This window comes from Belonocnema kinseyi, chromosome 5 (genome assembly GCF_010883055.1).
Source record: "Belonocnema kinseyi isolate 2016_QV_RU_SX_M_011 chromosome 5, B_treatae_v1, whole genome shotgun sequence".
NCBI classification, from domain to species: Eukaryota; Metazoa; Arthropoda; class Insecta; order Hymenoptera; family Cynipidae; genus Belonocnema; species Belonocnema kinseyi.
In genome coordinates this window covers 57,303,564-57,315,961 of record NC_046661.1, presented here as the reverse complement: position 1 = coordinate 57,315,961, position 12,398 = coordinate 57,303,564, and the positions used below count along the sequence as shown (strand labels likewise).

The 12,398-nt window shown below is 35.2% G+C and overlaps 1 protein-coding gene across 5 annotated transcripts in view; it reads left to right on the top strand.

Annotated features, from left to right (window-relative positions):
• Nucleotides 1-1,171: 1,171 nt before the first annotated feature.
• The window catches only part of LOC117173146, a 48,313-nt gene continuing 37,086 nt past the window's right edge, over nucleotides 1,172-12,398 (top strand). For 4 of the 5 annotated variants that reach the window (XR_004467119.1, XR_004467118.1, XM_033361549.1 and 1 more), the window contains exons 1-6: nucleotides 1,172-1,378; nucleotides 6,100-6,335; nucleotides 7,846-8,092; nucleotides 8,967-9,059; nucleotides 10,379-10,489; nucleotides 10,576-10,814. Coding sequence is in view for 3 of the 5 variants with exons in the window: in XM_033361549.1 (XP_033217440.1) it covers nucleotides 1,302-1,378; nucleotides 6,100-6,335; nucleotides 7,846-8,092; nucleotides 8,967-9,059; nucleotides 10,379-10,489; nucleotides 10,576-10,814 (1,003 nt within the window). In the remaining 2 variants the exon portion in view is untranslated. The remainder of the gene's footprint in view (nucleotides 1,379-6,099; nucleotides 6,336-7,845; nucleotides 8,093-8,966; nucleotides 9,060-10,378; nucleotides 10,490-10,575; nucleotides 10,815-12,398) is intronic. The other variant, XM_033361548.1, reaches the window with a different exon arrangement.

Genomic DNA, 12,398 nt, shown 5'->3' with positions numbered 1-12,398 from the left:
AGAATAAATATTTTCTTAAGATTCTTAGAAAAATTGAAAATTATTATTTATTTTGAAAAATTGTTGTGACAAAAAGTTTAAGAAGATTTTAAAGACATTTAAAAAATGACGAAAGAAGAACATGAAAGATTTTAAGGATTTTATTTAATTTGCTGGATTTTCAAGAACTTTAGGAAAATTTCGATTAATTTTAAAATTAATTTAGAAGATCTGAAAAAATTGTTAAAACACTTCGTTTAAATTACTTGAAATAATTCCAAGCTTGTCATTAATTTTGAATCTTTTCAAAACATCGACATATCTCTTAAAATTACTAAAATTTTGTGTACAAATAATAAGTGTTCAATTGTTATTTATGCGTAAAAATGTAACAATTTCACTTATAAATTAAACACTTTTTAAGTCCGACGGCCACCTAGTTCTTTATAAAAAAATCTTCAATTTTAAAAACTTCTAATTTTTAATTTTTTAACCTCTAAAACTGCGTTTTAAAATTCTTTAATTAAAATATATGCTGAAAAAAAATTTAACTGGAAAATTTTTAAAGTGACAGATTTTCGAATTAAGCATTCTAAACTAAATGGTATAATAATCTATAAAAATCGCAATTTAGGAAATTTAAAAAAACCCGATCCAGCGGCCAACCTGCACTGCATTATATAATTTTCTTTAGTCAGAACTTTCCCACTTGACTTCAATTTAATTTTATTTGACACGGATACGTCATTTTTTGTCAGCAGAAGGAAGTTATGAAACACATAACCTAAAATTATAGTTAATCCGTATTTTCCTTTAAAGATCTTCAACATTATTATAATACATTTTATAAAGATTCAAATATTTATACACCTGAAAAGTATAAGAAATTTTTATTCTCACATTTTGCATTTTAAAATCCCTTACGTTTGCCGCCTTTCTTATCCAAGATGGAGAAATTAAGCGGTGGGTCCTTATTGTTTCGGTTTTTTTTACTTGCGCGTGGCTAGACCATGTATTTGTTAGATCATGACCCTTACCATGCCCCGCCAACCGAATTCCGTCATGGAATCCAAGATGGAAGGGTCGTCGGGTCGTACCATCTGATTGGTTGACATTTTTTTTACTTGCGCGTAACGGAACTATGGTGGTTTGTTCGATCATGCTCTACGCTCAAAACACTACGCTGATTCGCTCGTGTATGGACTGGATTATGGCGATTTAGATTTTAGGCGCATTTCTGGTATCATGTTGCATGTGTGTTTTGGCCAGTTTTGCAATTAGAAATAATGTTTTATAATTCGCTTATTAAATAGTATTGAATAATGGATATAAAACCCGAGAAGATACAGTGCACGTGTAGATCTGCGTTTCCAAACAATCAAGTTTCTGCTAATGAAAGGTATAGTAATGAAAATGAAATATGATTTTGAGGTTATGTTTTTTTTTAAATTAATATCAAATAATGTTTTTTTTATACGAAATTTCGTAAAGTTTCCAACTAGAAGTTTTGTTCTTCACTTATGTAATGATGTGTAAATTTTGCGAAGACAGTTATTGATTGGGTGACCATAATTGGTTTTCGAAAAGTAGGACAAAAGTTTTTGAAAAAATGAGGACAAAGTAGGAGCAGTTTGGGAATTGCTGTTCTAATCTATCATATTAAATATATATTATAATAATTTCTGTACCTCGGTCCTGATTGCTTATTCAGATATTGCAAAATAAATAAATTTTATTTTTCATGGTTATTTAAATATTTCTTCTCTATTTTTAATCAATTTTTATTCGCAGTTTGTATTTTTGGTAGAAAATCAATCTTCCCGACGCAAAATGTAACTGTTTGGTTCATAATTTTTGTACTTTGTTCAAAATTCTTTTTTATTGTTGAAGAAAATTATTTCTTGTTTAAAAATGCAGCAGTTTGGTTAAAAATTAATCTGTTTAAGTTTACGTGTTTTCCAACACGTAGAGTTGGAAAACGGGTAGAGGTGCGACCTTACATTTTTCTTTGACCAGTCACTAGGGTGCCTTCCCGCCCCCACGAGGCGTTGGAAAAGGGGTAGGGGTGCGATCTTACATTATTTCTGTGACTAGTGACAGGTGCCCACCCCCCGGGACGATGGAAAGGGGAAGGTGTGAGACCTTACATTATTTCTGTGACTAGACACAGGGGTGCCCTCCTGCCCCCACCAGATGTGGGTAAAACAGATTGCATGATTACCGACAGAGAAAGCTAGAAGTCAAACTTCTGCAAAAAATGAATTTCAGAGATTAAAATCATATTGCATAGACAGAGAGTAAAATTCCAGATAGCTGAGAGTAGTTCAAAACCTAACTCTTTCGGATGGCAGTTCGCTCCCTTCGGGTTCGTTTGAAAATATTTTCGGTTAAGTTTCCATCGGGACGCATACTGTCTTTCCCAGCCTATCTTTATAGCAAGTTGGTGCATTCGTCGTTTGGTCTTATGATCAACCGTTGGTTTTGTTTTACGGTTTGCATCGGCCAAATCTCTTGCTGCATTATACACACAACAATTGATAGTCCAGAGGTCGGATTCTCCGGAAATATGTCCACGAAGCTCGTCATCCATTTCAGCCAGATCTTTAGGCTTTAGAGAAACCTTGGTGTTGATGTTTCTCCGGGTCATAAAGCATCGCTCTTCCTCTATCGGATGCCTGCTCGCGGTTGGACTCAGTGACGCCTCTCTTTCTCTATTACCGGCTTGTTCTAGCTGTGGTAGAGTAGGCGTTCCGCTTACATCGCCCTTTTTCGGAGTATTTCAACGTGGTTTCGCAGACGTTGCTGCGAAAAGTGCAATAGCTCTGGGTGTTTCTCGCACCACAGAGCATGCAGCCGTGCCATGTAACCCCGTTCAGGGGCCTCACTCGCATTGTAACACTCTAGCAAGTCGTGATTCTGTCGCTCCGTCCACCCAAAGGTCGCGAGATCCCGCCGATCCATCGCATTGAATCCATTTTCATTGGCTCCCCCAGCTCTAGAGTGGTAGGCATTTTTGGCCGACCCATTGTCGGGAACCATGCGCGTTCTGTTGTTCTGAACCACACTTACTACAACTATGTTTGGTGTTGTCATTGTTGTTCCCACGAGAAGCTAGGAAAAGGGGTTCGTCCATCCTTGTAGAGCCCCGCATGAAAGGATAAGGCTGCGTACTCTGAGTGGTCGCCCGGTATTCCAGAGTCACCGTTCCAGATACCTCACCCAGGTGCCATTCAGCTTTCGGCACGGTTTCCACACCTCCGCTTGGGGTTTAATTCCTTTGGGACCATCCCTGAACAATTGTCCGCGACTGCCTATTTATTTTGGTAACCATATTCAGCAGAAACCCTTGGTACAGGGGCCCTCTATCCGCAACCCTAGGGCGCGTTCGGTGTGTATAGTATATATGTATATATTGTAAAAAGATCACGTGGCACACGCCGTTCCTGACCCCCACGTGACATACGCCCTTCTGATCTCCATGTGACATACGTTCTTCTGACCTCCATGTGATATACGCCCTTCTTGACCCCGACGTGACAAACGGCCGCTTTTATCTTCACCCCTCCCCCCCTACCCTTACAGTATGTCTGGAAGCCCAAAAAATATGTGTACAAAATTTGGTGCCAATTGTCAAAAGCTGGATTTTCATAAGCATTATACGTTCTAGGCCATTTTACTTGATATATTTCAGAATCGGTGCCTCCCCCTCCATCATCCCCTAATATTCGTACGACCTATCCAGGAGCTTAAACTTGTAATAGACTAATGTTTAACGGTGCCATATGTATATACGAGCTGTCGGGTTACATTTGAGCCTCATGAAAAATCAAATACAGTACACTCTGAACCACTTCTCGCTACGACACTTTTCGTTTCCCGATTTCTCGTTCGTTCGCTTGCCCTCACACCTTGTCTCATCTGATGCACACGCATACGCGGCCTGCTACGCCTACTGCGCTGAACGCGGCTTGACGCAGGAGGGAAGGTTATCTGACCATTCCTGTTCGCTTCCCCTACAGCCCTGAAAACGAGAAGTGTCGTAGAGTCAACTGTAGTTCATTCACATAAAAAGTATTATAAAATAAAGTATTTATAAAAGTAATTATAAACCTTATAATTCTAAATTTTACAAAAGTATTTAAAGTCCAACTCCGTACTACGGACTTGTCGGATGCCCCGCTAGTAGCACGACATTAGGTGCGCGCATGCGTAAATCATGGACTCAAATCATGAACAGAATACCGTATGTAGTGGGAGAACCCCAAATAGTGTGCGTGCCGTACGTGTGATGACATTTTAAGGGGACTTTGCACTTATCGGATGGCAAATTATTGGTGTTAAAATGTAAAAAGGAATTTATAAAAGCATTTATGATACAGTGAGGTTAGGTTTTCGATATGCCATATTGCATATGTGGCTATGTGTTACGATTCGCCTAAAGTAATTATAATAACAAATTTATAAATTTAATAAATAAAAAAAATTCAAATAGGTAACGACCTTCGACCAATTTCGTTTTTCGCCTTTTTTCATCAGTCTCAGAACCGTTGAAATTGAAACACTTCGCAACAAAAATCACATAAGTGTTCTCACTTTTGGCAAGTTATCTGAACTCTTTAACGTATCCGAGCATACTGATACTCCATAAAAATAAACCCTTTTAGCCAAAAACCGTTGAGGGTTAATTATATGGATTGTTTTTATCAAACTGCCAATGTATTTCCTTCGGCTTTCACGGTGAGTGACGTCGTACCATGGGTTTCAAGCCATGAGGGCGCCACATTTCCGTTTTAAATATCAAAATTCCCTGTTGATATTTTATCGGTTTTGAATAAATTATTATAAATTATGAAATTAACGAAATTAAGTTTTTATTTCATATCTCAATTCTTTGAGAGTCAAGGTTTATAAAGAACTTAACTTTAAGGCAAACCAATTTTTTTGTAAATGACCCTATTCTGGTCTATCTTTATCTTTTACCACTTATCCATAATTATTTAACAGATCTCGCTTTCTTTATACATTTTTTGTTTTTAGAAAAAATGTACACCTTTTTTGAGTAACATGAACTAGTTGATTTACACAAAAGCTCAAAATGATCGGTTTACGTTATCGTTAGTTGTTTAAATAATATTTCTTATTGTTGAAATGTAAGTTTTGACTAGAATAATGCAGAAAAGTACAGTTTTTGGCAATTTTTAAACAAATCTGATTAGCTCCTTTTATGTTGATACTTTTCATTAGGTAATCATAATTTTTTTAACAATGTTCATTTGTTTAAAAAAATCTTCAACAAAATATCATAAATTTACACTGTCTCTGAATAACTTGATCTATTTAATTTAAATCAAATATCCGCACACACAATTCATGGAAAGGTGAGGCGATATGAGCACAGTTGTTTTTGTTACGTCGGAGTTTAAAATCTCCAAACCATTGCATATCGCACGATACCTGAGTCTACAGTAAAAAAAAACTCCCAAACACTAGACTCGTCTACTGCTTGATGCGTCAATTAGCAAAGTAGATCTGTTTCAGGGTCTGCATGCGTCGATATTATTCTCTCACAATTTGCTGGTTTAAAGCGCTGAAGTGCAAAAAATAATTTTGTAGTGCTTTTCGATCGCTTCAGGGGAAATACATGACTACTTGGTTAAGGGTCAGTTACAGTGTCAATATATTAATTATTTAGTTTATCAATTTTCCTTAAAACATATATTTGGATTTAAAAAATCGTCCTGGTAGTTTCGGAGAATATTTGATTTTTAGCATTTTTCTTATATATAACTTCTGAAATAACCCTTTTCTAAAGGTGGTACTTCCTATGAATTACTCTTACAAGATTAGTAGGTTAATCCTCAAATATAGACCATGTACAGTTTGGGTTAGGTCAACCATACTTATCGGGTTACGGGCTGGTGAAGAAAACGGGGGGAAAGTGTCAGAATTCTTGATATTAGGAGATTGTTGACATCTAAGTTGGGAAAATGGAAAAAGGAAATATTTTTAAAAGGACGGACTGTAATCCCTTAAAAGTAAAACTTATTTCATAATTAGTCAGTATTATTATTTAACTCTCATAAGAGCCAGCCTAATTGTTTGATTTTTATTTGTTTTTAGCAGTAGCAACTGTAAAAGACTCTCCTATTTATCATGGAATGATTATTTTATGTCAGTGGCCGTTCTATCTTCGATGCGAAGTAAAGATCCTAGAAGTCAAGTAGGTGCTTGTATTGTAAACAAAGATAAAAGAATTGTTGGTGTGGGATATAACGGTTTTCCGGTAGGTTGTAGTGATAGCGAATTCCCTTGGACTGAAGATGTTGATGACGAATTGAAGTCCAAGAACATTTATGGTAATTATATTAATTACTTCATCAACTCTATGTTAAGTTTTGAGTATTCTTGAAACGTTTCCTTAATTAAAATAGAAAATTATTATTCGAAATTTATTTTTATTTATTATAAAAAAAGAATCCATTTCTTATTAATTATAATTAAACATAAGAACTGGATAAGAAAAAAATTTCCAAAATTCTGTTTTCAACGATTTCAAGTAATTTGGGACACTATTGATCACTTAAAAAAAGAGAATTGTAAAATTATATCAATGACACTGATTTACGATATTTCATTCGAAATCAGCATTTTATGAGACTACAACGCCGTCTGAATAGTGATTTGTAAAAACGTACAATTGGCGTGGCAGTCATCTGTGTGGATTTTGATTGGCAATCTTATATGGCGCAAATTTTTAAATGCGATTTGTTGCGAGTTATAGTGTCACCTGGTTAAATGTCCGGCGGGCGCTCTACATCTGTCCTCAACATAAGTAAATGTGTCGTCAATGATAAGGCAGACAAAAATGTACTTTAAATTAAAGGACGTTATTCATATGTGAGGAGAAATAAGATTTTACATGTATTAAAATAAATTTACTGCCAAGAATATTCAAGATATTTATTACGACTTTTTGGCAGGTGTCATTGTATTCCCTACAATTGCACTTCGTTCCAAAGGGTTAGGAAGTTTCGACGTGTCACGGTTGTCCGATCGACAATTTCTCGAAAATCTTTTTCCAATAAATTGTTTTTTTGTCTTTGGTTTAATTTTAATTAATTTGCTACGCCATAGTTTCAAATAGTCTTTTATCATAGACACATCATTATTTTTGGGTTATTTTAGATAATAGCCTAAAAATACATACCGGAAAATACCAATGAAGCACACGACCCACACATGCGTTCGACGCTTATCACTGGCAATCGTCACGTTTGTGTTGATGCTAGCTGGCGCCCTCGACGGATATTTACTTGTACCTCGTACCCAAAACTTTGTCCCATGAAAATACATTGAGACTTGGGGGGGGGGGGCTGGCTGACACCATTCGGTAAAGGGCTATATAACGCTCACTTTTCAGGGCTCGTTGAAGACTCATAACATGGTGGTTTTAAATAAAAAATTTGCAAATAATGAGCGCATAATTCTTAAATTTTGATAAAATATTCTATCGTATAGTATAGAAATAATTTTATTTTTGGTCCTTACCCAGTTGTCGTTCTTATATTTTAATAAATTCTTGAATTCCATTGGGAAAATTGTTTTAAATTTTGGCATATTAAAGAATGCATATATTATACATATTAAACAAGTCCTTAAAAGTCCTTACTATATTTTCATAATGGGGGGGGGGGGTCAATTTTGAAATGGGAAACTGGATAACTATCATTTGGTTTTCCCCTATTCTCACGCAGAGAATCGGTTTTTCTATAATTTTATATTTAAAAACGTATGTAAAAAACTCTTTTTGTGCATCATATAACATTTCATTTTCGGTCCTGATCCAGTTATCATTCTATGTTACAGAGAAGTTAAATATATCTAATTTAAACTGTTTAGTATGCCACGCAGAAGTGAACGCTATTATGAACAGGAATTCGTATGATTTAAAAGAATGTACTTTGTACGTTGCTAACTTTCCGTGCAATGAGTGTGCCAAAGTGATTATTCAGTCAAGCATTACAACTATTTTTTACATGTCCGATAGAGATTCTCACAATATCAGAATAGTGGCAGCGAAGAAAATGTTTGATGCTGCGAAAGTTGAATATAGGTACACAAAATAGAACGAATGTTTTTTCTTTTAATTTAATATTAAATTAATAATGAAAATATTAAGGTTTGATAATAGATATTAAAGTAAAATTAAAGTGCTATAATTAGCTTTACCCAGCAATCTGGCGGTAACCCTTTGGGGAGTTATGTAACCAGCGCCTACTTCTAATTTGTTGTGAAGTTCTTTTTCAGTGGATATAGCTTACGGAATATGAACCTAGTAAAAAATTGAGTAATATACTACCTTGATCAAAAAGTTCCCGGAATTTATTTTTAAAATTAAAAATATAAGTTTATTCTTGGATATTGATGTGGTCCCCTTCAAAGTAATTCCCATCGACTGCCACGCACTTATGCCATCGCTTGATCCAGCTCTCAAAACATTTTTGATACTCAATTTTCGGTATGCCCATCAGTGCCGTTTTCGATTTTTGTATTATCTCCGATCGACTGCTAAAACGTGTTCCGCGTAGTGGGTTTTTCAGTCGATCGAACAAAAAAAAGTCATAGGGAGCTAAATCTGGCGAATTTGATGGCTGCGTAATTGTATTAGTTGAGTTTTTGGTGAGAAACTCACGGATAATGATGGCATTGTGCGACAACACACACGTTGTTGCAAAATTAAATCCATTGCAAAAATCGAAATTCGCAAAAGAACAGATGTACTCAAAATTGCGTTACATTTACAAATGTCAAGCTAGAAAGCTGAAATTCGCAGGGAATATTGTTAAAAGGTGTGACAACCTACAGAAATGAACAAAATGTGAATCGGACAGCAGGGGGCGCCACACGATGATAATTCCGGTAACTTTTTGATCAAGGTGGTAAGTTTCATATAACACCCTACAAATGTTTGGATTTCTTCTTTGCAGACAATATGTACCAAGTAGCGGAAAATTCGCAATCGACTTCAGTAAAATCAATTTGAATCAAGTAAATCAACTACCTTCATCTCCAGGAAAAAGGTTATATTTTTTAAATGTTTTTTTTCTATTTGAAAACATTTGTATGTATTCAGATACGAAGTTTATTATTTTAATTCAGTTTAGAATGCAAATACTATTTTTTTAGTTTTAAAGCAATAACTTTTGAAATTGTATTATTTTCTCGAAGTTGTAATTACGATTTAAAGAAATGATGACGTCCGAATTTTTAAGGGGGCACTCCCTGTAGAGCGCCAAATTTTAGTCGATTTTCGTGATTTTTTTGGAGGGTAAGGAATATATGTATGTTTTCTGGGTCATAGGCACTTCTTATTATATAATTATAGTTTTCAAAACTATTTTCGATGCCAAACATAAAAATGAAAAATGTTGAAGATATAAGCAGTCACGTTGAAGCTGTCCAGAAGGGAGGCCGGATGCGGTATACACTCCAGCATCTCGTCGGATTATCCGAACCAGTCTGCGCAAAAAATTGCTTGTCATGTGGTTCCTGGATGAATCAATAATAATGAAAAATAATGATAATTGGCTAAAAGGGAGGCCTTAGAAAAAGTAGTTTTTTTCGGAAAATTTTTTAAACTTTGACCCAGACAAAATTATGTTTACTTTAATAATTTTTATTCAGCCTTAGGTTTATCCATTGGACATAAGTATCATAAACAAATGTGCTAAGTATGAGCTTGATCGGTCAAATTGTTTATGAGTAATTGTGTACACTGATTTGCAACTCATTGCAAAAAAAGTTTCGAGATAATCGCGTTTAAAATTACGAAAAAGGAAAAACGAAATGAAAAAGCTCCCTACTTCTCCCCGTCGACTTTTTTTTAGCAATTCAGACAGTTGTCTTCGCATTCCTTTGGCGCCAATGCAGCGAGTATGGTCGAGGTATTAGTGGAAATCTAAGTTGAATGTATTTGAACATCGGATTGGCAGGACCTTTGTTTGTTGTATCATAATTCAAAGCGAAGCAGAAGCGAATCACGCTCAAAAGCTCGCAGGACGTAATTTTTTAGAATTGACAAAAATCACTTGCTGCATCGTATTCTACAGGTTTCAAACTATAAATTTAGGCAATAAAAAAATGCATTTTTGAAGCCTCTATAGGGAGTGCCCTCTAAAATATCGATGAATTAAAATCAGATTTTTAACGATTACTTTGGACAAATAATTTGTTCAAGACCAAGAAAAAAATCTGCCGCAGCCCGGATTTAAACCGGGAACGCCATTATATATCAGGGGAGCATATTATTAAAATATTTTTCTTATGTTAATATCCACTAAAATGTTTAAATACTATATTATATTTAAACTACTAAAATAATATTAAAATACCCTTTCAGTGAAATCTCTTCCAATGATAACGAAGAAGTTGCTTGTAACTGCCAGTCGCCTATAATAAAAAGTCAAATTCCACCAATCTGCGAACAGTTTGGAAATGCCTTAAAATTAAGGTGAGAGTTTTTCCGAATAAATATTAAAACTAATTTGTACCTAGAAATAAGTAAAGATTAAATAATTAAAGAAAAAATACTTTCAGCGAAACAAAATTTGGTAAAAGACAATCTTATTTGTCTTGGGACGATTATTTTATGGCTATGGCTTTTCTTTCCGCAATGCGCAGTAAAGATCCCTGTACTCAAGTAGGAGCTTGCATAGTAAATGAAAGTAAAGTCGTAGTGAGCATAGGATACAATGGATTTCCTAAAGGATGCAGTGATGACGAATTTCCATGGTCGAAAAATGTTCCAGATAAATTGCAGTCCAAGTATCTTTATGGTAAAACATGTCCTTGTTTAAATTGATTTTTTAGTATCATCGGCTCTTTTTCAGTTTAAAATAATGTAGACATAATTGATTAGTGTACAACTGATACATGCACAGTAGCTTCTTCTCACCTCTTTTTAAAAAGCGCCATATTTTACAAACACGGAAATAAGGAATTTGTGTGTAAACCAAAAAATCTCTTAGACAAAGAGCAATATTAGCAAAATCATCTACTGTTACCTCATTGTTGAAAACATAATAAGGTTTCGTTAAGTATTACGTAACGCGGTTGGGGGGGGGGGTACTCTAGTGCAGTGCCTTTATTAAAGTTACATACAATTACTATAGAAAAAGCGTTATGTAGGGGGAAGGGGTTAAAAAATGCCAGGAAAACACGTTACGTAATACTTGAACGCTCCGTAAGTATCATCAAAACCAAAAAAAAATTACGGATTTCCTATATTGTTCTTGTCTCAAAAATATTCAGTGAAATAATTGTGCTGGGATATTATTCAGAAATGAAGGCCGCCAGAAAATTGGTCAATTTCCCGAAAATGAAAATAGGATGTGTATCATGGAAAAAATTTATAAGCATAAATTTTACATTACATGAAAACTCAGTAAACACGATATAGAGGAATTTGAAAGGAAACAGTGACGTTTAACTTTTTAAATGACCTAGATCATTCAGAGCACTAACCCTTCTGTAACTCCGTCATTCTTCAACCATTTTGTAAATTTGAAATGATTTCAGAGAGGGCCAAAACAGACCTTCCGAAATATATGTTTCGTTTCGTCAGTTGGATAAAAAATTCGGAGTTCATCTCTAGTTAATCTGACATTCGCACTTTTTTTCGTTAATTTTTCCAAGTAAAACGACCGTTCATACATCGAAATCAATCGAAAAATTATCAGAGTTTCGTAATTTTTCCAGAAGAACGAAATTTCGCGCTCATCGGACAATCGGCATTGTCAGGCTCAGAGAAGCTTCAGGGGATATTCAAGCATAAAGAACAAGGAGAGCCGCTATCTCAAAAGAGAAGCCGACATTCTCTAATAATCCTTTATAATTTTATTTATGTCAAAATTAACGTATAATGTGTATTAATATTATACCTAAAGTATTTTACAGCTGGAAAGAGGAAATATTATGAAGGACCCCGCACAGAATGCATGGGAAAATATCTTTCGGTGGATTTGGTTTTAACTTGCTAATATTGTAGATTATAAGGCCCCAATGAAATGTCCATAGCAAATTGTCAACAAATGGACAGTTTTAACGCTATACGGTGCCAAGCACTCAAAATTAGAGCAAAGGATATATCCATGTAGCATTAAAAGGAAAAACGACGACAAAATCAGTATCAGCATTCAAATGTGGCAGCAGTACGTCCGTGTCGCACAGACCGCTTCTCGTTTCAGCCGAACGCTAAGCGCTCAATATTTTTAAGTAACTACAACAATCACTGTTTCGGGGCGACAACGGTGGGCTGCAACAATACAGTCTGTCAAGTTAAAGCATGGGTGGCTTTACTCGCAGTCGGTAAGGTGTATCGACATGATTTTGGTGTCAAAATATTAAGAAGAGCTCCCTCT